The sequence below is a fragment of the Lepidochelys olivacea genome, assembly GCF_965140295.1.
Source record: "Lepidochelys olivacea isolate rLepOli2 genome assembly, chromosome: 13".
NCBI classification, from domain to species: Eukaryota; Metazoa; Chordata; order Testudines; family Cheloniidae; genus Lepidochelys; species Lepidochelys olivacea.
The window spans coordinates 2,685,149-2,712,227 of NC_140423.1; the positions used below are offsets into that span (position 1 = coordinate 2,685,149).

General features: G+C 46.3%; 1 protein-coding gene across 6 annotated transcripts in view; it reads right to left on the reverse strand.

The window, feature by feature from the left end:
- Positions 1 to 258: 258 nt before the first annotated feature.
- Positions 259 to 27,079, reverse strand: part of TPX2 (TPX2 microtubule nucleation factor) — a 34,894-nt gene continuing 8,073 nt past the window's right edge. For 3 of the 6 annotated variants that reach the window (XM_084646000.1, XM_084645998.1, XM_084645999.1), the window contains exons 2-17: positions 20,766 to 20,902; positions 20,339 to 20,461; positions 18,686 to 18,821; positions 17,903 to 18,037; positions 16,969 to 17,091; positions 15,272 to 15,405; positions 8,831 to 8,988; positions 7,730 to 7,901; positions 7,404 to 7,542; positions 6,497 to 6,713; positions 5,875 to 5,973; positions 4,572 to 4,748; positions 3,521 to 3,667; positions 2,893 to 3,004; positions 1,502 to 1,689; positions 259 to 671 (exon numbers count right to left, since the gene is read on the reverse strand). In XM_084646000.1, the coding sequence (XP_084502126.1) occupies positions 561 to 671; positions 1,502 to 1,689; positions 2,893 to 3,004; positions 3,521 to 3,667; positions 4,572 to 4,748; positions 5,875 to 5,973; positions 6,497 to 6,713; positions 7,404 to 7,542; positions 7,730 to 7,901; positions 8,831 to 8,988; positions 15,272 to 15,405; positions 16,969 to 17,091; positions 17,903 to 18,037; positions 18,686 to 18,821; positions 20,339 to 20,461; positions 20,766 to 20,868 (2,274 nt within the window). In that variant the 5' untranslated portion in view covers positions 20,869 to 20,902 and the 3' untranslated portion in view covers positions 259 to 560. The remainder of the gene's footprint in view (positions 672 to 1,501; positions 1,690 to 2,892; positions 3,005 to 3,520; positions 3,668 to 4,571; positions 4,749 to 5,874; positions 5,974 to 6,496; positions 6,714 to 7,403; positions 7,543 to 7,729; positions 7,902 to 8,830; positions 8,989 to 15,271; positions 15,406 to 16,968; positions 17,092 to 17,902; positions 18,038 to 18,685; positions 18,822 to 20,338; positions 20,462 to 20,765; positions 20,903 to 27,079) is intronic. The other 3 variants (XM_084646002.1, XM_084646001.1, XM_084646003.1) reach the window with 3 other exon arrangements.

Here is a 27,079-nt window from a genome sequence, read left to right on the forward strand (position 1 = left end):
CCTTTAGCATCTGAATGAGCACCCACTGAAATGAATGGGGCAGTTCATACCTCAGCTATGGTTTCAGAGTCTGCAGACCAAGGCATTATTGAATTACACTATTCATATTGAGACTCACAGCTGGAGATTTGTTTTAAAAACAAACAATCAGATTCTGGAAAACAAGGTGGGAGCTTGAAGGGGTGGCCAACACCTGATTGGTGTGTACCAACTGAATCCAAGACACATCTGAACCCCTTTCACAAAAAGGGAATTGAGCCCAGCAGAACACCTTTTATTTTATTAAAGTACACAAAGTAGTTAATTCGTGTACACTATTAAAACCTGGCTCAGTCTTTAAGATTAACATCTCTACATGTTGAGTGAAGCCACATGACTGGTGATCTCCATCAAGGCACAGCACATTTCAGCCACTTGCCTCTGTGAAATTGTTAAAGCTACTCAGTATAAAATAAAATAATGGAGACAGGCATTCATTAAGAGGAGTCCCAAGTTAGATGCAGGTTTTTTCTCTACACCCAAGAGACTGGGAAAGGAGGGCTCCGACACATTGGTGCGTATCAACACTGAAATCGGTCTGAAAAGTTCGGAGACTTTGGCACGGTCAGAGGCTGGTCACTTGGCTTCACCTCCAGACTGCGGTACTTGCGAACTGGGTTTGCCTTGTGTACCTATAAAAACAAAAAGGACCGCTAAGGGTCAGGTACCATGGCTTTAATTACACTCATCCCAATTCTACCACAGTACAGATCAGCAACCACCAAGAGGATGCAGTCAGGGATCTGTGTTTAGGCACTAAAGAGTAATCACTGTGCTTCCAGTGGCCTGGGTACTACAACCTAAGCAGGAGTTTTCAACCAGAGGTCCAGGGGCCCCCTAGGGGGCCTCAAGCAGGTTTCAGGGGGGCCTCCAAACAGGGCCAGCATTAGACTCGCTGGGGCCCAGGGCAGAAAGCTGAACCCCCAACGCATGGAGCTGAAGCCCAGGTCCTTGAGCCCTGCCACCTGGGATGGAGGCTGAAGCCTGAGCAATGTAGCTTTGTGGGGGCCGCAGGGGCACGGGGCCCCGGGCAGCTGCCCTGTTTGCTTCCCCGGAACACCAGCCCTGGCTTTTATATGCAGTGGCGCAGGTGGCTGTAGAGTTTTTATAGAATGTTGGGAGGGCCTCAAAGAAAAAGAGCGAGAACCCTGCCCGAAGCAACAGGACGTGCATTTGTAGGAGCCTGCTTTGGTGTTTTTACTGTTCCATTCAAGCCCTGTACATGTACCCTTAGGGGCCTGAAGTGCTGATGTGCCAGGTTAAAGAAAGCAATCTGGCACAAGTATCAATAATACCCCAGAGGAGCTGGTTTTTAGACCAATTTAGGAGACGGGGCCTTGGCAAGTCATTACAGCAGTGGACTCAGGACTGCACTTGGCTGCTGCATGTCCAAGACAGACAAGTTCATAAGCCCGGGCAGTCTGTGTTCCAGCCCCTGACCAGGAATAGCCTGCTCATTTACCAGTTCTTGTCTCAGCCTGGCGAGATCTTCTTTCTCCCGCTCGGCCTCTAGCTGTCTGGCCGCTTCGTGAAGCTTCTCTTTTTCGGTTTCCAACTCAGCCAGTCGCTTTTCGAACTCTTGACGTTCTTTTGCTCTCTTTTCTGTCGCTAGCTCAAAGCTTTCAGCAACTATGGAACCAGAAAGGTTCTCTAAGTTTAGAAAGAGGGAACAACATTGGCACAACAGTCACCCAAAGCATAGCTACATTAGGGTTAGACGGAAGTCTCCTCCTCTAGAGGACCATGCTTCAAGTGTATAAGGAAGAGCTTTATGCATCTGGGATGCTCTGATACTGTATCAGTTCTCCATAATGGGCCAATGAATGTAGACGCTGGTCAGTCTAGGGCAGAGGTTCCCAAACTTTCCTTATTGCATACCTCCTTCCAGAGCTACCAGCTGCCAGTGTACCCTTACCTTTCTCATCACTGATACGGTGTGTGTGTTCCTCTTAACACACCCGTCTTTAGCCATCTGTCCATATTTCACAGTTACATGCACACACAGTTATAGTGCAATGTATACAGCCAAAACCAAACAAAAAAACCACCACACCCCCGACTAAGTTCTGAGCTCAGCTAGACTGGACAGTTGCTGGGCAACTGAAGCACACTTGATGGTGATTGGAGGTGACAGCTGTGTGTGTCAGCGTCTGTGTTTTCATTGGCACATCTTGAAGTAAATTAATGACTGTATTTTATATAACAAATAGCCAAAGCTTTAAATCTCTATGGGAGAGTTGCCTAGTTTGAAAATGCAATAAATAAATAAATACAATCCACCATTACATAATTTCTCCCATGTACACCCCCCCCCCACCGGAAAGATCTCTCATACCCCCAGGGATATGCACGCCACAGTTTGGGAACCCTTGGTCTAGGGCACTTCTTGGAAGAGTTCTTTACAAACAGGCTTTTAAGGAGAAGGTTGTTGTAGGATAGAGAACAGACAAAAGCTCCCAGTTCCCACAAACCAAGCTTTGCCCCTCTTCATAAAGGGGAAGGGAAGGAAAGACTGGCAGCTGCTACAGAAGTGTCAGCTGTCTCTACAGGGAGCTCCTTGCATGTGCTGTACCTTATGCCAAGCTAGTAACCATTATCTGCCAACTACAAAGCTGTTAAGGCAGCTGCCATGTTAGAACAGAAGATGGGGCAATGAAGAGGAAAGCCCCCCACCCCCCTTTCCCTAGGGACTCAGGCTGTTAAGAGAATTTGTTGATTACGTATTGCACAAGTTCCACTAGCTATGTGGATACTAAAAAGGTATCAGCAGGTTTTCCCAGTGCAATTCAACAGCACTTATGTGTCAGCCCTGGACTGCCAGCAAGCCAGTGCAGTGAGTGCATGCAACTCCACCTGATATTGGCTTGCTATCCTTCTTTGGCACAAAAGGCTCCTGGTGCACAACAGTATTTGGATTAGCTTTGAAACACGCTGCCTCTTTCTGCCGTTTCAGGTCTTCTTTGATCTGCAGGGGAAGAAGGGTCCTGTCAAGAGCTGAGTAACTGAAATGCACCCCACTCACTGCTGCATGGAGAACAAAGTTTAGACTTTAGACAATTCAGTAATTGAAAATGGAGCGAATTTAAACCCAGAAGAGATGTAGCCAAGCAGCTCTTGTCTGCTTGGTATTTGTACAGTGAGCTGCCTGGAGAGCAGCTTCAGAAGCTAATGGTCAGTTTTATTGTAGCACTTGGAATTCCAACATCAAACAGACTACAGGAGAGCTCCAGCTGTGCACAGCTGCCCTGGGAAATAGCAAGTGACAGCTGTTCAGGGGTGCTTTTCACAATACCAAAGGTCTGATGAGACTTGAACCCAAGGCAGGATAATTCGCTGCATGAACCACTGTGACTAATGAACTGATTTTAGATGCCAACAAGTATTAATCAGTACTTGATATAGAAGCCAGACTCTTCAGGCCCAGCTTTGAAGAGTTGCTGTGGCCCACAGTGCCACAGAATTGCTGTCCCATTAGTCCTACCTGTTGCTGCCAATTCTGCGACTTGGTAGCTCCCCGTTCATCTGTCTGCAGATGGAAGGGCTCTGGTTGTGTTGCATTCTTCACTTTTTTTTGTGGCAAGTTGATGTGGTCAAACTGAGGCAGGGGTAGTGCTTTGAACTTTGGTACCTACAAGAAACAAATTCAAACCTGAATAATGGTAAGAGATGTGCTGCTTGAATTAAGATCACCCTTACTTTTCAGGTGGCAAATCTGAAACTGATTAAGGGAAACACTATACTCCCCCATCCTCTGGAGCTTACTGGCATAAGAGATGCCAAGGGTAGGGTTTTCAAAGGAAACTAAGGAAGTTAAGTGTCCAACGCCTACTGAATTTAAAATGGGATTTGGGCTCCTAAGTCCCTTAGATACTTTTGAAAACCCTAAGAAATTTAGCTAACTCAAGAGGAATGAGCATTTACATGGATAAGGTTATTCAGCAATGCATTAGTGATTAAAAAAGATAACCAATGGTTTAAAGGAGGAATAAGGTTTTCCTGCTTCAGGAAATGTACCAGACTAATGGGGTTAGGAAGAAGCTTGCTTTGCAGGCCTGCCTTTCCATAACTGACTTTTGAAGGATCTCTTGCACCTTCCTCAGAAGCATTTGTTACTGGCCCCTAGACCACACAGCCCAATGCATCGATCCAGAATGGCAGTTCCCAAGCGTCCTCTGAATGTTGGGCCAACAAGAACAGAGGGAGAGAAAAACAGGAATTCCATTATTTTCCTCCAGGGATTTAAGGACACTAAGATGGACAGTTGGAATAGCTTCCCAGGTAAAGATATTCCCTAGAGATCCATTTACTCTTATCAGGGAAACTGAAACACCAGCCCTCCCGCCCCCAATGATTTTGTAGCACTCTCTTGAGGCCTTGCAAAATAGGTTTCCAAAAAGCTGTCCATTTTGTCAGTCTACATGAGCAGTTTTGCTTGAACATGAAACCCCACAAGCATTTCTGCCAGAAGCAAGAAACGGGATTTTTTTTTTTTTTTTGAAACAGAGTAATTAAAGACATTTCCCAGCACTCACCTCCTCTTTCTGCAGCTCTTCTATTTTTTTCTCCTTTTGCACCCACCTCTCTCTGTCACGAGAGTCAAAAGAGAAGGGGCACACTTCTACATGCCTCTGCTCGGGGGCTTTAGGTTTGAAGGGCACTCCATAGTGTGGCATGGGGTTAGCTTTGATCACCGGGACCACCTCCTCTCCCTAAAGAGAGATCAGCATTAGGAGACAGGCTGAGAAACACAAGAGATACACTCATCCTCTGACCAGTGTTCTTTGATGGCAGATTTAGGACTTTTGGTGATGGGAGATTCGTAGTGTTGCTACAAGTGAAGGGCTTAAGACCGGCACGTTGTCCTCTCCTACTAACAGGCACAGTACAGCGTAACAGACTGCTACAGGAATAACAACGCAGATGCGTCCGATGAAGTGAGCTGTAGTTCACAAAAGCTTATGCTCAAATAAATTGGTTAGTCTCTAAGGTGCCACAAGTACTCCTTTTCTTTTAATGCAGGTATCAGTCTTGAGGCTTCTTGGGAAACAAGCAAGATTTTGCATTGTTCATAGTATTACTAAGTTCTACTTTTACTTTTTCAATTTCCAAGTCAAATCCAATAGGCTGTGTGGGCTCTTTCACAGGGGTTTCTTGGGCAGGATTGGCCCACCCTCTATGATCCTTGGATTAAGCTCCTGAGCTTTGAATTTGTATCTGCATGAAGAATGAGGGGACAATAATCTACAGAGAACAAGGCAGAGAACAGTCACAAGGTTGGACTGTAGTTTCTCCATCCACCCTCAAGGGCCCTGGGTCTCCCCAGGTAGACCGTGGTAGCACCAAGGTGTTTCAGCCAAAAAGGCCTTCACCCTGCTTATGAAGAAGCTCCCCTTGCCCTGAGAATAACTGTAGGGAAAAATACAAATCTTGAACACCCACCTCCCTCCCCAGCAGATTAGCATCAGGGCCAGAGTCCTCACTCCTCAAGAAGGCTATAAGCCATGTAGTTTTCCCCAAGAAGACAAAGTTAGTGGCAGCAGCAAGGGGCATACCTTCAGTACCTCAGGAGCCCAAACAATGTCCCTTAAAATAAAAGGTCTACTCAGTTAAATGTATTTTCTAAAGAGGATTTGATTTCTCTGTAGGACAGATAAAAGTGATTCCCTTTGGGAGGTAATGGCCATGGGAAAGAAGGCTAATTGGGGGTCTCTCCATTTAGTCATTTAACCAGAACACCCATTACTGCTTATGAAGTCACTGCTGGTTGGCTATGGGAAGGGTAGGGTCCCAGGTGCCACATGCTATGGAGCCCAGAAACCATCCCAAATTAGTTACCTTTTCTTCCTCTCTAGTAGGCATTCGGACTCTGTTCTTCAGTGCAAAGGCTGGGGATTTAGGAACTGTAACAGGAAGGGGCTTCTTTTCTGGAACACCCTGTCAGGAGGAGATAAAGTGAGAATTTAGCCCTGACTAGGCAATACTTCACAGGAGCACGCTGGCATAAATTAACCCACTGTAGTTCTTAGAATCATAGAATATTAGGGTTGGAAGGGACCTCAGGAGGTCATCTAGTCCAACCCCCTGCTCAAAGCAGAACCAATCCCCAATTTTTTTTGCCTCAGATCCCTAAATGGCCCCCTCAAGGATTGAACTCACAACCCTGGGTTTAGCAGGCCAATGCTCAAACCACTGAGCTATCCCTCCCCCCAAAAAATAAGAAAGAAAAAAAAAATTAAAGGGACTGGATAGTCATAGGTAGGGCTCTGTGTCTGTGATGACGATAGTCATAAGTTGGAGCTTTGTGTCTGATGTGAAGTGATATTTGGAGCTCTTTGGTAGACACTAACTGCAGTACAGCACCATAGAGAAATATGGAACTATGCTCTGAAATGGAAGCTTACTTCTACTTCAGATGTTCTCATTTCCTGAGCGGACCTTGTGTTGCTAGAGTTCTTACCACAACATCCTCCAAGATTTTAGCTGGACATGGCCTGGAATGGAATTCAAAATGCTCTTCCTTCTGCTGCTTCTTGCTCTCTCGCTCCTGAATCCTTTTTTCAATTTCCAAGTCAAATCCAATAGGCTGTGTGGGCTCTTTCACAGGGGGTTTCTTGGGCAGGATTGGCCCACCCTCTATGATCCTTGGATTAAGCTCCTGAGCTTTGAATTTGTATCTGCATGAAGAATGAGGGGACAATAATCTACACAGAGAACAGTCACAAGTAGTTTCTCCCTTGCCATAACAGCAGAAATCAGCAACAGTGACCAACAGTTGAGCCTTGCATACTTCACCTTATGCATAGCTCCACTTCCTTACTAGGAGTCAGCAAGGATCAACTAAGCCACTCACCACATTTTGAACGTGGAGTTCCCCAGGCTCAACCTTACCCACTGTATTAAGTGACTACGTGTTTTTACTTTAGAATTCAACTACCAAAAAGAAAAAACCACCAGTCTGGTTGTAGGAGAGTTTATACTGCACGTGGTGATTGTACTTGCTTATTAGGGGAGTGTTACTAAAAGTAACTCTTGACTAAGAGTTAGAGTCCTTTCCATTTTCCATATCTACATTAAATTATCAATCCTATATCCTTTTGCTTTAAATTTAGATACATAAAGCCCATTTATACTATCGTTTATAGCTTTACACAAGACTCTTCCTCAGAAGCGGTAGTTTAGCACCTGGAGACTTTTGGGTTGGTTAAAGGTTGCTCTATGACAATGTTAAGGAAAAGTTAGCACATGTGACTCCATTTTGGTTTGGGGCCCACCATTGTCTAAAAGCAAGCACATCATGCACCAGGAGGAGTGTTCCTTAGATAACACATAGGATATTTCAGTGTCCAAACAATGCTTCTACTTACTGTCGGAGCTTCTCTATTTCCTCTGCCTCCAACTCAGCTGCACTCTTGCAAGTTACAGGTCTGAAGCGCTGTCTTGTTTGAAGCAGTGGAGTTTTGGGCTGTGTAAGCCTGGCCTTCAGCGGCTTTACTGGAATTGGACCTACAAATCCAAACCACAGAAACTAGCAATTAATAGCTGGAACTGAAACAGACAAATTTTAATTAGAGCAGACAGCCAGGCTCAGAGACACTCACACAAAGTAGGCAGATCCTTAACAAATTATTGCTTCCTGCTCCCGTTATCTTGGTACACAAGTTACCAGCTAGCCCACTTTGCTAAAGCTTACTTTCATTGGTCCTCCTGCTCCTCAAATGGTAACGAGAGGGAGTGCATTTCTGGAAGTTTTCAATCTGCTGAGCAAGGGGGACATACTCTGATGTAGTTTCATCAAATTTCCTTTTGTTGCCACAGGAGAGATTGAAAGGTTTGGGGACAGTGGGCCCCTTCACCACTCGTGCCTGGAAAGAGAAGTTGCTGGTCATTGTAACAATCTAAACAAGGCACCCCACAAAAGCTTCACTCTTACACCAGTGTAAGACATCCATCTTCCAGCTAGTAAGGGAAATTGTCAATGCTTAACATGTAACAAGACAGGAGGGAGGCTTTGTACAATTGTTCATTTAATCCTCTATGCCAACTGATTAAAGCATTCTAATCTCCTCCTTCAATATGTTCTAGTCTGCCACCTCAGATACTGTAGTAATATCTTCAGCTTATATTAAATGAACCCCCTGAAGCACTCTCCTCCCAAAACTACTTTAACAGCAAGAAGAGAGAAGAGAATCCATGCAGAGATGAGAGCACTGCTCCCACTGATTTGAACAGATGTGCACGCTCAGCACTGCTGAGGATAGACCCTACTGCATTGATAATCAGATGTAGCTAAACAAACAGACTCCAGGTTGGAAACAGAATCCTTGGTATGTTACTAGGGATGAGGACTTGTAATAGCCTTGCTGATAAGGAATCACCTGTAAGGGAAGAATACTTAGTTCCCACCTCAGAGATCTGAAGAGTAGGTGTACTGGGGAAGGCATACTACTCTATTTTCAGAGGATCCTCTTTTTGGAGCCTCATGGGAACTCAACCTGTTGGAGTAATAGATGGGATTCCAGATTCCACTTACACAACTTGTGAGCTGACTGGACATACGACAAGCTCTGGGATGGGCCAGATTGGAAACTCTGCAGAGATGCTGACAGCCAGCATGGTGATGCTCAGTAAGACCACAGCACCTCTATTAGTCTGTCACATCCCACATGACCTCTTACATTCACACCCAGTGAATTACAAACAGAAAATCCCACACTAGCAAATAGTAGAACAGGAAGAGCCACCAATAGATTTAGAACAATCAGGTAGCACCCTTGCTGCCCTATCCTCTCACCGGAGATGCAGGGTGCTTTCTCAGTGCTGCTATGAAATCCAGCTTCTTGTATTCATTCCCAGGTTGGCTTTCTGTGTGCTGTTTAATCCTCTCATCTGTGCAGAAATGGAAGTCAACTGGCTTTGTTACCTGGCCCGTGGTTTTCTTCGCAGGTTGTCCTAAAAAGGAGAAAACCCCATGAGACTGATACCGAGGAGGAGCAGTTTATGTTCGTCCAAACCTGTGCTCTCTAAGCAGTTATGTGCATTATATCAGGCCTGCAAACTCCTCTTCAGCCCCTTATATTTCACAAGATAATTAAGCTTTGTTTCCAGGTAGATTTGTGGCCCAATACACTTTAGACATGCTATTTGATATGGTTCCAGAAACATGCTGTTAAGAATGTGGAAAATCTGTTTTTGTGGATGTGTCTACCTCTGTCCATTCAATTATGGTCATGCCATCTGCTACATGGTGCAGAGATCTGACAGACCCAAGCAGAGTTACATCTGCAAGAAGGCAGACGATGGTTGTAGCCAGCCCAAACCCAACACTTAAATACTAAAGAACCTGGAAATGGTTAAAAGCTTCAGTCCTGAAACTATGGGGAAGAGGAGGGTCTGGAGACTAAGGCCTACAGTGAAATTAATGCAGATTAAGGTAAGGTGTGAATTTAAAGCAGAGTAGCCATTCCTCACTAACTCCCTGTATGAGTGCTCTTATCCTAGATTAACCCAATCCACTTCCAAAGTGGATTACACTAATATGGAATAAAGCCCTTATTCCAGAAATCAGAGTATTCACACAGGGAGCCATAGTTTGGGCTGCGAAACATTCACCAAAGTCACGGTTTCCGTGACTTTCTGCAACCTCTATGAAATTTGCAGCTCTGGAGCAGCTGACCCCAGGATCACCCCAGCATCTGGGGAAGCCCCAGGGCAAAGCCGCCATGGAGGAAACCGTCCGGAGCAGCCAGAGCAGCAGCAGGGATGTGGGCGTGCATGGATTGTTGTGGGGTGGCCCCACCCCCCAACAACTGGATCCTTCCCCAACAAATCATGTTCATCTATATGTCTGATAATTATGTTCTTTACTATAGTTTCAACTAGTTTGCCTGCTACTGAAGTTAGGCTCACCAGCCTGTAATTGCCAGGATTGCATCTAGAGTCTTTTTTAAAAAATTGGTGTCACATTAGCTATCCTCCAGTCATCTCGTACATAAGCAGATTTAAATGATAGGTTACATACCACAATCGGTAGTTCTGCAATGTCACATTTGAGTTCCTTCAGAACCTACCATCTGGGCCTGGTGATTTATTACTGTTTAATTCATCAATTTGTTCCAAAACCTCCTCTAATGACACCTCAATCTGGGACAGCTCCTCAGACTTGTTACCTAAAAAGAATGGCTCAGGTTTGGGAATCTCCCTCACATCCTCAGCTCTGAAGACTGATGCAAAGAATTAATTTAGTTTCTCCACAATGGCCTTATCTTCCTTGAGTGCTCCTTTAGCATCTCGATCATTCCGTGGCCCTACTGGTTGTTTAACAGGCTTTCTGATTTACTTAATTTTTTTGTTAGTACTTTTTGAGTCTCTGACTAGCTGTTCTCCAAATTCTTTTTTGGTCTAAATTATATATTGTGACAAAGTTCCTCCTCTGCCTTGGTAGGTCCTGTGCTTATTGGCAGATTTGCTCGCCTCAGAGGTTTACGGCAGCCCTCAGTTTGGCCACTTTCGTGGCTCAAATCTGCCATTCACTCAGTTAGCCTTATCCCTGGCCAGCATGGGGAAGAGGAAGAACAACAATCCCAGCAGTCTCTGTTGATCTACCTAGTGGATCGGGGAACAGGCCAGAGACCTTCCCCTCTGGTGGAACCCACAGTCCAGGTCAACTCCTCTGGTATCAAGTAGGGAGTTGGGGGGATGGAGGGATGGGGGGAACCCGGGTCCACTCTCTACTCCGGGTTCCAGCCCAGGGCCCTGTGGATTGCAGCTGTCTACAGTGGCTCCTGTAACAGCTGCGTGACAGCTACAACTCCCTGGGCTACTTCCCCATGGCCTCCTCCAAACACCTTCTTTATTCTCACCACAGGACCTTCCTCCTGATGTCTGGTAATGCTTGTACTTCTCAGTCTTCCAGTAGTACGCCTTCTCACTCTCAGCTTCTTGCGCCTCTTGCTCCCAGCTCCTTGCACGCACCACAAACTGAAGTGAGCTCCTTTTTAAACCCAGGTGCCCTAATTAGCCTGCTTGTCTTAATTGATTCTAGCAGCTTCTTGATTGGCTGCAGGTGTTCTAATCAGCGTCTCTGCCTTAATTGTTTCCAGAAAGTTCCAGATTGTTCTAGAACCTTCCCTGTTACCTTACCCAGGGAAAAGGGACCTACTTAACCTGGGGTTAATATATCTGCCTTCTATCACTCTCCTGGAGACATCTGGCCTGACCATGTCACAATATTTATACTTCACTTTCCAGAGTTTATGCTCCTTTCTAGTTTCCTCAGTAGAATTTAACTTCCACTTTTTAATGAATGCCTTTTTGCCTCCGTTTCTTTTACTTTGTTTAGCCATGGTGGTGCTTTTTTGGTCCTCTTCCTATGTTTTTTAGTTTGCACCTGTAGGGCCCACACACAGGGACTTACAGTGCAGTACTCTGGTGCACGCTGATACACCGCTGTGATCTGAACTGTGGTATAGTGGAGATAAGACAAGAGTCCTCAGAAAGCAGGTATACCAGGGTTAAGTCAGGACTATCTAACAGTTTGTCTACAGATAGACACTCAGGAAAATTAATCCAAATTAAAGGTGTGAATTTAAAAAATGGATTTGTTAAATTGCATTGGATGGAGTATCCCCTCTCTACCATGCGGAGCACCCAGCGGTCCGAAGTGATATGGGACCATGCATGGTAGGAAAGGGGATAGTCAGGACAAAAAGATAAGGCGGGGTGGATCCAGTTCTTGCTCTGGTGAGCCGTCCTCAACCACCCCTTCAAAAGGCCTGTCTCTGGCCAGAAGGAGGCTTGGGTTGGCCAGAGTCGTGGCCTGAGGTCAGGTGCGGCCTTTTCCTGCTGCTCCTATTCCTCCTCCAGGAACTGTCCTGACAATTCTGTTGGTAGAACCTCAGAGGAGGTTGTGGCCTGAAGTGCTTCCGTTGAGTGGCGGGAGTGTGTGGGCCCAAGGATTTGAGGGCGGCTCTAGAAAGCTTTCAGGCTATGTAGCCTTTTATCTGTCTTCTCGGCAAAAAGTCACACCCTCAAAGGGGAGGTCCTGTATGGTCTGCTGGACCTAGCATGGGAGACCAGAGACCTGGATCCAGGAGCCCCTTCTCATGGCCACCCCTGTAGCCATGACTCTCATGGTAGCATCAGCACCGTCCACCACAGCCTGGAGGGAAACTCAGAAGATTAGCTTGCCCTCTTCAACCAAGGCCGAAGACTCGGCACGGGAGCCTAGGGGGAGTAGCTCCATAAATTATGCCATTGCCACACAGGTATAATAAGAGTACCGCCTGACAACAGCCTGTTGGTTGGAAATATGGAGCTGAAAGCCACCCATACAACAGACCTTTCTCCCGAAAAGGTAGAGTTTTTTTTAGCCTCCCTGTTTTTGGGAGAGGTGCCTTGGAAGCCTTGCCGCTTGCACTGATTGGCAGCGTCCACAACAAGGGAATCAGGCTGTGGGTGGGAATATAGGTGTTTGTAGCCCTTAGAGAGCACAAAGTATTGCCGTTTGTTGCGCTTGGCTGTGGGTGGCAATGAGGCTGGGGTCTGCCACAGGGTCTTGATAGTGCCCGCAATGGTTTTTATGAGCAGCAAGGCAATCTGAGAAGGTCCAGAGGGTGCGAGGATATCCACCATGGGATCAGAATCCTCAACTACCTCCTCTGCCTTGATGTCCAGACCCTGGGCAACCCAACACAGCAACTGCTGCAACCCCCTATTGTCTTCAAGCCCCGGCACTATAACAGTGCCTGCCAGGGCTTTGTCCAGCAACAACAATGAGGCGGCCCCCGAAAAAGGCAGCTGCTCCCTGCCGTAAGCAGCCAAGGGGGCCTGTGACTCCAGGAGGTCCCAGGTAGGTGCCGACGTGGACAGCGCCATGCCCCTCAAAGCTGGGGCTGCAGATGACAGTACTGGTGCTGCTGTCAGTGCAGGAGCCACTGTTGGTGAAGGAGCCAAAGTCTAAGCCAGTGTCGATGGTGTTGACGCAGGTGATGGCTGCTTAGTGGCTGGTCGATTGACCGGAGGTGGAATAAAGGTGGCTGAAGCTACCAACACTGCTGCTGAGTGAGACCGCTGGCTCCTTCCCTGGCTCTGGTAGAAGGCCCAGAGAGGCCAGAAGGGCCACTGTGATAGGTTCTGCCATTGCGGTGGCCATCATGCCGGGTAAGCCCGTCTGTCCTGCCGCAACCTGGACCTCCTGCTCCTGGACTCTGACTCCAAAGTCTCCGAAAAAGAAGACCACAGAGAAGCTGTACTTTGGGGAACCCATTGTTGGCAGCTCGGGGACCGACTGGGCTCTCTCCCCGGAGGAACTGGCGCCGGAGGGTGCCATGGAGAAGGAGAATATTGGGACATCGTCAGCTTCCCTCTTGATTGCACCTGGTGCTGGGGTGGTGCCAACGATGCCGGTGACTCCTCTGTGCTAGCGGGTGCCGTGAGGCGCAGCAAGTCCTGAGCAGCCTCAAAAGCCTCCTGTGTCGAGGGGAGAGGCAGTTGCTGGCCACTAGGATCCAGCAAGTGCAGCGGGCCCCAACTCAACTGCCTTGCCTGGGCAGGAGTCGACGCGGTCCTGCCCGGGGTCTGGTGCTGTGGCCCAACTGAGGCCTCACAGTCTTCAGCTCCTTGGGTCTGGGCCAGGGAGAACGATCCCTCTCCAGCTTCTTTTTCTTCTGAGGCATCAGCAACTGAGATCGGTGCCTGCCCCAACTGGCCGCAGGAGGAGCCATACCGGTGCTGAGTGTCTCGGGAACAGTCATTTCTTGGCACAAGTTCCCAGGATGACGGTACTGAGGTGCTCTGCGTTGACAATGACATGCTGGGTGAGGGAGTCCCCTGACCCCGGGGCCAAGGTGGGGGCGGAGAGCTGCCTCTATAAGGAGAGCTTTGAGCTGCTGTTCCCTTTCTTTAATAGTTCTGGGGTGGAACTCGTGGCAAATCTTAAACCGGTCCTTTTGGTGACCTTTCCCTAGGCACCTTAAACAAGAGGCATGAGGGTCACTCTTTGGCATACTCTTAGTGCAGACCTCACAGGTTTTAAACCCTGGGGACCGTGGCATACCATGGCTCTGGGGAGTTGGGAGGGTGTGTGTAAAAAACCCCAACTACCTACTATACAAAAAAACTTACTAAAGATGAACTATGGCACTTGACAGGGAGTGATGTGTACCAGTGCTGGTGAGGACAGGCTGGAGCTATCAGCATCACCAAAGCTAGGAAATAGCCTCCTCTTCGGAAAGTCTAGGACATGAGGCATACCGCTCTCAGTTCTCGGACATTGATGTGGAAAGCGAGTTCCACCTGAGACCAGAGGCCTTGAGTCACCTGATTGGAACTGACATGAACAAGCACTCGAAGAAGAAAGCAGGGATACCAGAGTTAAGTCAGGACTATCTAACAGTTTGTCTACAGACAGACACTCAGGAAAATTAATCCAAATTAATTAAAGGTGTGAATTTAAAAAACAGATTTGTTAAATTGCATTAAGTCTCTGTGTGGATGCTTTTCTTCAGAATTAAAGTGACCTTAATTTGGCACAAAAGTGAATTAAGCTAAACCAAATTAAAGCCACCTTAATTTTGAACAAGAGCATCCACATAGGGTTTTAATGCAATTTAAAGGTGTGAATTTAAAGTTGGTTAGTTAATTTGGATTAATTTTCTTGAGTATCCCTATGTGGACAAGCCCCAAGTCTTCAGGGAAGTGATAAGCGTAAGTAAGAAGATAGGTATGTAAACCTTTTGTTATTTTTACCCTTTTGTTTTGGAGAAGCTGTCTACATTTACTGCTTTCATATGGAGGACATGCCCAAAGGAAAGCATCTGGCAGGTGTCAAACCCTGTTGGGTCCTGCCGCCTGCCAAGGAACCAGTCTAAAACGGGGCTGAATCATGGGATTCTACTCTGAGAAGTGGAAGTGCTGCTCCTGGAACCATGACATGCAACAACCCAAACCCTCCAGACTAGAATTTATACAAGACACAAGATAACCTGTGGATGGGTTAGTGAAATCAGGATAGATCAGATTCCCATGTCAGGATCAGTGCATTTTACTTAGAGTACACCCACCAAAGAAAGGAAGGTGAGAAGCAAACAGCTCAGGGGGCTCCAACTGCGTTCCTTGTTCTTAGAAATGGCCATTTGTTGACATTTCCCTGCAGAAGGTACTATCCATAGCCACACCCTCACAGGTCACTAGGAGGGCACGGGATGCTAAGCTTCCATGTTTAGCTAGAGCCTACCTGAACCAGCAATAGCAGCTTTCAGGGACTCTTCATTCTTTTTGCGCAGCTCCATCGTCTCCTGCTGCAATTGCTTCATCTTTTCCAGCTCCTGCTCCTCTGTGCTCTTTAGCTTGCCAGAAAGATACTTCCTCCTGAAAGAGTGAAGTACGTCAGAAAGGTAAAAAGAGGAGTTGTGATGCATGGCCAGAAAGGGTTAAATATCCTGCAAAATAAGTAACCCTCAAATGACATGTGGAGGGATGATGTTTGTGTGTATTTACATATATATGAGTAGGGTCAACGATGTAATCAACGGTCCCTGTCTGTGCTGTATTCTGATAGTCCAGAGATCAAAAGAACATCCTAGCATTTAAATTAATCAAACATGGAATATCCTGGTATTCATCTTTCTTTGAAATGTACTCTGAATGGTGGAGGAACAAGCAAATGGCCTTATGTTAATTTGTATAGCTAAGTACTAGTGATAGACTCCCTTCAAAGTCATCCTAATTACCTTTTGTTCCCAGAGGAAATACCAACTTGTCAAAAAAGGACATTAAATTGTATAAAAGATCTTTGGGTACTGATACTGTCATCTGAGATCTGCTCAGGCTTCACCAGGGGAAGTTTAAGTCGCAAGACTGAGGTCCCACTTATGCTGGTACACCCTGAATATGATATTTGGGCATCGGACTATAACCTATGAACTATTTCCAAAAGAACTCTTTGCAACTACAAAGCTCACCATCTCTGCAATGAATCTGAATCTTACAAATTGAACTCATGTCTATGTATATTGATCTTTTAACTATACTCTCTCTCTTCTGTTTTTTAATAAATTTTAGTTTAGTTAATAAGAACTGACTGTAGCATATATTTGGGTAAGATCTAGAATATTCAATAACCTAGGAGGTACTGTGTCCGATCCTTTGGGATTGGTAGAACCTTTTCTTTTATATAATGAAATAAGATTTTCAGAAATCATCATATTTGACTTAGGTACCTGGATGCAGGGCTCAGGCTGGATCCTTTAAGAGAACTGTGTTGTTTGGACTTCTGAGTAACCAGTAAGGTAATAAAGAAGTTGTTTTATGCTGTCTTGGAACATCTAAGTGTTGGAATATCCACCAGCTTTTGGGGAATTGTCTGCCCATTCTTTGCAGCTCACCCTAATTGAGTGACCACAGCTGGCCCCCACTAGAACCCCAGTCACAGGAGTGAACAACTTCCACAAGTTTACAGGAAGTTTACCTGCTCCTCTTCAACAGCCTGAGGAGATACGAACCCCTTGCCAAACCTCTATGATCTCAACAAGCATAACTTCCCATTTATATTTGATATTGCATTCCCACCTCACAGACACATCAAGTGAAGAGCTACAGAGCAGAGTTGTAACTTCAGTGCAGAAGTCTAACTCTCAAGTTCCAGAGACACTGTTCAACAGAGTAAAGCCTAAATTTTTGGTTAACTACAGTCTTTGATTTTGTATCTCGAGGAGTACAAATACAGCTAGTTGGGCACCTAAAGGCTACCTTCTCATTTGTACTTGAGGATTACTGCATACTTGCTCAGAACACTTGTGGGCACACTGCCTCTCCCACCCCCCAATATAATAGTAAGACTTGAGACCACAAGCTTTCCTTAAATGGTCATATTTTAAAATTACAGCTACTAGCACCAAAGAGGTTGTTTCCATTCACAGGAAAGCTACGTACTTCAGCATTGTTGGTGTGGTAGGCATGGTCAGCTTGCCCTTGGATCTGGCTGGGGAGAGTTCAGTGCTCTGGGAGTGATCTCTGTTCATTGATACTTCAGTCATTCTCTCTCTACTGCTAGAGCTACAGTAACAAAAATAGATAAAGATCAACACAAAACTGAGCAAGCCATTCCTGGATGCTGGTGTTTTCAGTGCAACACTGGTTCTAGCTGTCACTAAGATGCACTGGACATCCCGAACACCTAGTGAATTTACTAGTCATCTGAAGATAACCCAAGGAAGAGCTTACCTGGCCATATACCATGGCACAGGTGGTCTAGTTTTCCCTGGTACTCTGTTAAAGCTGCAAAAGGAAAGACTAATTACTGAAGTTTCAGAATGTAGCCTCTCCTTCTGGAATGGGCTCTGATGTAGGTACTATCCTCTGTTAGGTGGAGAGAGTAATTTCTGAGGCATACATCCCATCCTGTGACAACTGCACTAGTGTATTGTTTTCTTGATCCAAAGTTTCCTAGCATATAGTGGAGTCATATTTAAGCTGAATCTGAGAAACATTCTCTTCTCCTAGTCTAGAATTGTTCGACTCCATCCTCACTAGTAGCATGAATCAAGTTTAAAGACAGTTCACAGAAGCACTGGGCCCAGAGTGATAGGGATTAAGAAACTCAAAGTTATATCACTCACTATATCTCACCCTCCTGCCCAGCATTCCTCCTCAAATTTGTGGGGGGAAAAATAAAACACAAAAAAAATGACTGGATTCATTTGTTATGGAATTAATATCATGAACCAGGTCTCCATCACCTCTACCTAAGCCTGCAAGTCCACCTCATGTAGGCTGAAGCCTATCAGAAGCACGGTCTCTAAGTAATTGGAGAGATAAATAGCAGCACTCCCACCACCCAGCCTCAAGCAGGACTTTGGTGACGTACATTTTCTGTTTCTTGGTGGGTGGATCATCTTCCTTTTTGATGGAGATGACATTGCATCTCTCTGCTTTGACTTTGGCCTGACGTTTGCGTTGCTGGGCATTTTTCTGTTGTGCTGACAGTCTTCTGGATACCCTCCTGCAGGAAAGAACAGTGTCAAGTCTCTCATGCGGTCTTTGGGAAAGACAGTCAGTTCCACATTGTGTATTTCAATATCTGCCGGAAAGAGTCACTGAAATCCAAACAGCACTACATACAGATATGATTCAGAGGAGACTAACAGCAGCTAATTGTTACACTGCTAATTGGAAACCTAAATCACTCCTGTTATTTGTATTATGGTGCAAAGCCACCTTGTGCATCTAGGTTGCAAGTCTGAACTCAGCCTCACTCAGTAGAAACTTCTGAGTATCACCATCAGCAAAGGGACTCTTACAGCCTCAGTCCAATTCCAGATATCTACACATCCTGGAAGTCACCAGCACAGCTGGCTATCTCAACCAACAGGTATGAAACTGAACTACCTTCTTACCCCTACAGATGGGGCCTCCGGGTTAGGAAATCGTCACATTGACAGAATAGCACAGACAAGCTCACACAGTGCTGTATATGGTGGGTTAAGCTGATGTCAGTCTCCAGTTCTACCTATATGGAACCACTCATGAAGAGTTGAGACTGCTATGCCATCGTTGCCCACCTAGCCCAGGACACAGCTTGGACATGCTGCTGCTGAGGGTCATCACGAGGCCTCAAACAGAACTTGGTTAAGCTGACAAGCATTCTTACCGTTGAGAAGCTCCTGAAGGAGCAGGAGGTGAAGCGTCATTTGAGGGGACTCTCCAGGCTGCTAGAGAAACAACAATATTCTGTGGTCTCAACATTGCCTGTGCCATTTCTCCTGCCTCTGTCTCATGGTTTTCACCTAATTGGGTGAAACAGGGAAGTTAGTCTCTGCTTTTGAACAGGTTAAGGCTACGGCTACACTAGACATCTTACAGGGGCACAGCTGCACATGCGCTGTTGTAAGCTCTCTAATGTATCTGCTGTAGCTGACGGGAGAGCTCTCCTGTCGACTTAATCCACCCCCAATGAGCAGCAGTAGCTATATTAGCGGGAGGAGCTCTCCTGCTGACCTAGTGCTGCCCACACCAGCACTCAGGTCAGTGTAATTTACATCACTGGGAGGTGGCTTATTCACACCCAAGTGACAAAAGTTATACCGATATAAGTGGTAATGTAGACATAGGCTAAAAGAGAGTAGAAGAAAATACCACATGAAAGCTTGCTAAATGAGAATAGACTAAGGTGGTCCTGTACAGAACAGACTGAAGGGCCGCCCCTTCCCGCCCCCTCCCAACATTTTTAGAGACTGAGCCTCAGGAGATGTTAGTATGCAACCATAGAGATAGTTTAGAAAGCCAAGGGCTTATGTTTATAGATATTATAGCAGACCATCAGGAAACGCAGAGACACCATACACACCACCCTTGTCCTAGGAAAAAAAAGGACACAGGGATTTCAATGAAAAAAATCAGACCTATGAGTTTGGTCTCTGAAATATGTAAGTTTTTAGTTCTCTTTTCTGCAACTTAAGACAAAGATGCCTTATCTAGTTTAACTTTTGCCAACCGTTAGTTATGATAAGAACTTATTGTTTCAAATCCTTCCCGCTACATTTTAGTAAGCTTTGTTTTACAAAGAATTCTGCTGTTGAGTGGGATTTTCACATAGTTCTCTCTCTCTGAGAAAAGCATCCCAGTTTCCTGGGAAGAGACCTAAAGGATAAAGAGTTCTGAAACACGGATACTCCACGCCTGTCTTGGTCCAAAGAGCATGGGTGCTCCCAATAAAATGCGCTGCAAGTGGCTCCGGCAGGTAACTCTTATGGGAGAAACGTAGAGGATACAGAGATGGAGGCGAGTCTATTGGTGGCATTTCCCCATCAGGAGGGGAGTAATATTAACCCAGGAAAGCGTGTTTATAAGGTGACAAATGGGTATGGTGTCTTGTGCAGATGTAAGATCCTTTATAGAAAGTTCACCAGGTTTTGAGTTGACACCATCTCTAGCATTAGAACCCAACTGGAGACTGTGTAAACAAACAAGAGGAAAAAGTTAAACGTAGAACCCCAGAAGCAAGAGTTTTTGAGAGACCTCTCTAAATTGGACAGTAGAGAGGCATGACCGAATACAAAGTCTGGTGAGAAGACAAATCTAAGAAGGCAGGAAGAAATTTCACACATCTCCAGAGTGCACTTCTAAACTTTGCTCGTGAACTAGCAAGTCTGCAAGTGTACTAAGACATGTCTGTCATATCTTTCCAAGAAGGCCATAACAAGCTCACAGAACCATGCTGGACTAAGCCATTATGCCCCTTAGCACCAATGCCTCTCAACTTCTAGTGGATGGAGGTTATTTTTTCAGAATTGTGGCAACTTACTGGATTTCACCATTGGTGAAACAATAGCTTGAGGAAGATTAGCCTTTGAAGAGGCAGGCTTGTGCTGCAAGAAAGTTGCCACATTCTCTGCAGGAGGGACATTCTCTGAACTGGCTTTCAGATCTGTGAAAGAGTAAACACTGTCAACACACTCTATATTAAGCATTTGTAACAATACCACATGGTATACAAGTAATTATGATGTTCATTAAGCCTGTCATCAATTCACTAGTTCTGATCAGGGATAGCATTTTACTGTACTTGGGTTTTAGACATTTCATTTACTGCATAATTCAACATAACCTACTTGCTATAGAAGTCAAGCCTAACGCAAGAGAGTTTCCCAGGGCAGGGACATTTTCTTTTCCCAAAGCCTCACCTCAGCAGAAAGCAGACACCATAGTCTCCCAAACGCTAAGATACTTACCAAACCATGAATCTACACTCTGCACGTCATCATCATTCAAAGTCCTGAAGTTGATGTAGGTAGTTTCTGCATCATAGGAATAGGAAGACTGTGGATGAGACATTTTCACCGCAGTCTTGTCCCCAGCAGTCTGTCACCTGTACAACCACAAATCAGTTTTAGATTAATCACTGGAAAAAAGTTTTAAATTTAGGTTATTTACTCTAAATCACAGTAGGACTTGTTACTGCTCCACACAATGGTGGAAATGTTAAGACCCTGAAAGTCACCAGTATCAAGCATCTCTAGAGATGGAGGACAGAATGCATCAAACAAGACTCCTACTTGGGCTCAGAAGCACTAGGTACTATTGCAACTGCACAGAGCATCTGTATCTACTTTTCATGTCAAATTAGAACAGTGATTTATCTAAAGTTTGTTGCCCTCTTATTATAAAGCTCTAGATTCACATGAAAGAATCATGCCACACCCCTGAATACAGAAACTGCCTCTGAACATTGCTGAATGGCTAACACTTTGGGGACAAGCCCAGCCATGGTTCCATCCACAGAAGTTGGGAAGGAAGATGCTGAGTGTTCTACCAGTGTTGACCCTAGCTCCTGCAGACAGTCTTCCATTTGTTGGATCAATGGTAGTAAGTGTCTAAAGCTTAGATTTTAAGATGATACCACACCTAGTCCTCCAACTGTCCTCTTTCATCCACATAGCCTCCTGGCTGCCGTAAAGATGAAGAGAATAGGTCTCTACTACTCTATTCCCTCTCCCAGTTTGTTCGGGAGGAATGTACAGTTTCACAGTTCCACAGAGGATTCTGAACAGCAGTGCAACACTATAGTCTTGTTAATTTAAATCTACTGCTGCTGCTGGGCAAAACCAAGAGCAGCAGCTTTAGCACTGTAGTTGTTTAGAGAGTCAAATAAAAATCATGGCATCAGGTCACATTGAAAATTTGCAGCTGTAATGGCTAGAAGCTTATTTTGAATGGAAAGTTTGAGTTCTGCAAAAAGCGATAGCTTTGCTGTGCACCCGCCTACCCCACCAACCACACTTGGTAGGGAGATCTTCCCATTCATTGCTGGCAAACACATTTTTCAAGTTGTGGTCCTTAGTCTGATCAAGAGAAACCTTCTACGCTTTAGTGTAGCCTTCATAAGCAACTTGGGAGTTCTGCTACCATCTTATTATATTAAGCACTTCCATAAAAAAGGACTCTCAGCAACATTAATCACTCAGTACAACCACGCCTTTGTACAATGAATGTTTAATTGCAATACTACAGAAACAGACAAGTGTACTAAGCAACAATGCTGCAATGTCTCTTTATTTAAGCATACATACAGGACGGCAATGTAAACCCATGGAGAATGCCACATCACTGCCCTCACAAGTTTGTCCATGTATGCAGAATGCCAACAGCAGACCTTATGATTAGTCAAAGAAACACTGACAGACAGAAAAAGTAGTCCTAACTTTAATTACAATAAGAGTTGGAGACACGATACAACACTTCAAGTTTAAGTGCCAATATTAGGACATGTCTACGCTGGCAGAGTTATAGCGCCGCTCAGAGCCCGTTGAAGGAAAACCGCTGTTGTATGTTCACACTGTCAGCTGCCTGCGCAACACTTATGGCACTTGCAGCGATATTCAGAGCGGTGCACTCTGGGGAGCTAGCCCAGAGAGCACCTCTTTCTCTTATGCCGCTAAGACTTGTGGGAAGGTGGAGGAGGGTCGAGGGGCATCCTGGCTCCTGTCCCAGTGATGCATTGCTTTGCATCCCAACAATCCCTGTGCTTCTGTCCACATTTGGTGCCATCTTTCAACGGTTTGTGTACTGGGCGCTCTGCCTCTTTCGGGCTGCAGGAATGGATCCTGAACTGTTGACCAGTACGCTGCTCACTCTGACCAACACATCATGAGTGGCAGTGGAGTTATTCCTTAAACTACAAAAGCAAGAGAATTGTGACTTATGCATAGTACCTAAGACATGAGATGGCTTGTTGCATTCATGGAGGTTCTGACCACAGTGGAACGCTGCTTTTGGGCTCGGGAAACAAGCACTGAGTGGTGGGATCACATCGTGATGCACGTCTGGGACGACAAGCAGTGGCTGCAGAACTTTTGGATGAGGAAAACCACATTCATGGGACTGTGTGATGAGCTTGCCCCAGCCCTGCGGCGCAAGGACAGGAGAATGAGAGCTGCCCTGCCATCAGAGAAGTGCGTGGTGATTGCACCGTGGAAGCTGGCTACTCCAGACTACTACCGATTGGTCGCTAACCAGTTCGGAGTGGGAAAGTCTATTCGTGTTGACGGAAGTCTGCAAGGCCGTTAATCGCATCCTGCTCCGAAAGATCGTGACTCTGGGCAACATGCGTGACATTGTATATGGCTTTGCACAAATGAGCTTCCCTAACTGCAGAGGGGCAATAGATGGGACGCATATTCCAATTCTGGCACCAGACCACCTTGCCACCGAGTGCATTAATCACAAGGGGTATTTCTCAGTGGTTCTCTAGGTGCTTAAGGATCACTGTGGGCGTTTCACAGACATTACCGCAGGCTGGTCCAGAAAGGTGCATGACACACGCATCTTCCGGAACACTGGCCTGTTCAGGAAGCTGGAAGCAGGGACTCTCTCCCCAGACCAGAAGATCACTGTAGGGGAAGTCAAAATGCCCACTGTGATCCTGGGAGACCCCACCTACACCTTAATGTCATGGCTTATGAAGCCATACACAGGGCAACTTGACAGCAGCAAGGAGCAGCTCAACAACAGGCTGAGCAAGTGTAGAATGACTGCTGAGCGTGCTTTTGGCCATTTAAAAGCCTGCTGGCGCTGCCTCTATGGGAAGTTGCACCTGGCCAAAGACAATATTCCTATGCTTATAGCCACGTGCTGTACGTTCCATAATATTTGTGAAGGGAAAGGTGAAAGCTTCACTCAGGGCTGGGCTGCAGAGGCTCAGCACCTGAAGGCTGAGTTTGAACAGCCAGAGACCAGGGCTACTTGAGGGGAGCAACATAGGGCCATAAGGATCAGGGATGCCCTGAGGGAGCAATTTGAAGCTGAAAGTCACTAAATATCTGCTGCTCTGCTGGGAGAGCAGTGCTTGTAATGCTAGGAGGTGATTAGTGCAGATGATGCAGTATGTGGGTTTAACAGAGTTGTATGCTGCTTTGCAGGGCTCTTTTTACTTTCAATTAATAGAATAAAGATTGCTTTCAAACCAACACAACCCTTTTATTAAAAACAACAACCAGAGGAGATAGTCAAACAAAACAAAAACAAAACCACATCAGCAGTGAGGGGAATGGGGGAAGGGAAGGTCCCAGGAGAGGTGGGGTCCTGGGACGGCTAAAGATTTGTGTATGTCCAGGGATCACATCCAACCTTCTCCTTTGGACTACAGTGCAACAGGTACTGTACTTCAGCAGGGTCAAACTGCAGAGGGATGGGTGTTGAGTACAGTGAGTAGTGGGAGTGCGCAGTGCTGGACTGGGGGGGCGGGCACACAGGAGAGGACTGGAATACCACAGGTATAGACCGGAGCCAGGAGGCTGATAAGAGTGTGTTCGTGGTGTCGGGGGGCGGGGAAGGGGTGGGAGCATGGGAAAGAGTTTTGTGACAGCCACTGCAGGGGAGGACAGGCATGGAGTTGCTCAGTTTGCAGAGCTAGTATCGCCTGGAGCGTGTCTGCTTGGCGCTCCATAACCTTTAAGAGCTGCTCTGTGGCTTCATTCTGGCTTGCTGCATTCTCCTTTCGGTCCCTCTTCTCACTGTCCCACCACTCCTTCAAATTCCTGTTTCTTGGCTGTTGAGTGCATCATAACATCACACAGAAAGTCCTCCTTAGTTCTTCTTGGCCGCTTTCTAATTCTGTGCAGCCGTTCAGCCGCTGATAACAAAGAGGGAGGCTGGGCTCCCAAGGTCATCTCTCTGAAGTTTAAATGCAACATTTTACAGAAGCAGTAATGTTTGCAACACACAGAACAGGGATTTAAAACACAGCCAGTACTCACACACCTGTCACTAACTGACTGACCCCAGGCAAGCACACATGAGCCTCAAGACCCCCCAAATGGTGAGTAGCCACAGGGGCAGGGGAAATCAGTCTTCCCGGACCCTGCTGTACACTGGGCACCTGGGGAGAGCCAGCACTGTACGGTGGGCCTGATAATCATTCCTGTCCCCACACTTTCCACAGTGGCGTGGGAAAGTTACCGTTAATGGGGCAAGAAACAAAGCAGCTCTGCCGGAGAACTTGCGGCAGCAGATTGCCCAGTATCGCCACAAGAGTTTCCTGGAGATCTCTGAGGTAGATTTCTGTGAAGTGAGGGAGTCAACCAGCAGCCCATTTCACTGCTCAAACTAAGCATGTGGTAGGAGACAAGCCTGCTTTCTGCAACCCTCCTTCCCCCAACAACTTGCTTCTGAGATTCCCAAAATCAAATCCACTTACCAGGGGCCTCCTCTCCTGTTTGCGCTTCACCAACATCAGACAGCTGAGACTGGCTAGCCTCCTCCAGGGTAGAAAAGAGCTCCTGGCTGCATGCATCTCTGACTTCAGTCATCCTCTGCCTTTGGGTCTCCCTCCAAGATTTCCTCCTCCTGACTCGGTTCACTCTCGACTGGCACGTGAGCCACCGAAGTATCCACAGTGGTCTTCGCAGTGGAGGTGGGGTCGCCACCGAGTATCACATCCAGCTCTTTGTAGAACCAACAGCTCGTAAGCCCAGCACTGGAGCGGCGGTTTGCCTCCCATGCCTTGTGGTAGGCGTTCCGCAGCTCCTTCCCTTTGATCCTGCACTGCAATGTGTGCCGGTCATGGCCCCTTTCTGTCATGCATCGTGAAATCTGTCTGTAGGTATCATAATTCCTACAGCTGGAGCGCAGCTGGGACTGGACAGCCTCTCCCCAAATGCTGATGAGGTCCACCAGCTCAGCATTGCTCCATGCAGGGGATCGCCTAGTGCATGGAGCAGGCATGGCCACCTGGAAAGATGTGCTGAGACCACTGCATGCATCACTGAGCGAACAGGAAGGGGACTTTCAAAATTCCAAAGGAATTTACAGGTGGGGATGACAGTTGACCACCTGAGGGCAGGGCAGTAGAGTTCAAACAGATGACCAGAGAGGCGAGAACAGGCATTGTGGGACACCTCCTGGAGGCCAACTGCAGTGCTGTAATCAACCACGGTGTCTACACTGGCACCGCAGCGCTGTAGGCCTAGCACAGAAGGCTGTACACCTCTTGTTGGGGGTGGTTTTTTGTAGCGCTGCAACTGCGCAGTTTCTGTGCAGTAAGTGGCTTGGTAGTGTGTATACCTCGCAAGTTACTGTGCAGAAACTTGCCAGTGTAGACAGGGTCTTAGAGACTCTCGGATATAAGAGTAATCCAAGAATGAAGTTACAATTACTTACATTGCAACCATTTAACATTTTGCACACAAGATATTTGGTCCTTTCATCAGAGCTCGTAATGAGTAATGCAAACATTAAGACAGTATGTATGCTGCAAGAGAAATATTTTGGCCGGGGGGAGGGGGGGGGTTGCGCGCAGCGGCGCTGGAAACCATACTGCAAACGGCTGCATAAATGAACACAACCACTTCGGAGGCAGGCAATATTCTTGATCACCAGAAGCTGAACAGAATAGTTCACTGCTTAAACAAGCCAGGCATGTTTCAGTCCAGAGCAGTTTATATATGCCTAAAAATGGTTGGCTCCCTTCAGCAGGAAGGTTTGTCTGGGTATAAATCAGAGTACTATTAGCAGGTGCCATTGTAATTTACAACTCATGGACCCTCCCTTCCAAAATTTGCTGCATACTTGAGAAACCTCCAGTCCCCCTAACATAGAAGTGCTGTAGCTAGGGAGAAAGTTGTCATTAGAGAAGAGTCAGCTACATGATTGTGGAAATGTCAGGGCAAGAGCTTAAAAAACTGATAAGAGGCAAGCAGAGAAGAAAGCCATGGCCAAAACCAACTGTAACTGAGCTCTAGACATGGCTGGAATCGGAGGCCTTCCTGCCCCTCTTAATCAGGATTGGGTTTCTGTCAACACTACTAACTTTTTTTTTTTTTTTTTTTTTTTAAATCAAGTGCGTCATCTGCATTCTTCCCTCTCCAAACAAGCCAATCTGCCATACTGGAGCACCAGGCATCAAATTTCACAAATATTTGTACCCACTGCAAGATTCCAGTGCCAGACTGCTGTAAAGTTAACAGCTCACTGTGAAGACAAGTTACTTCTGTTCTTACTGTGAGAAATCTAGAGAATGTTGCCTGATAATGGGGAGGCAGTTCCCGAA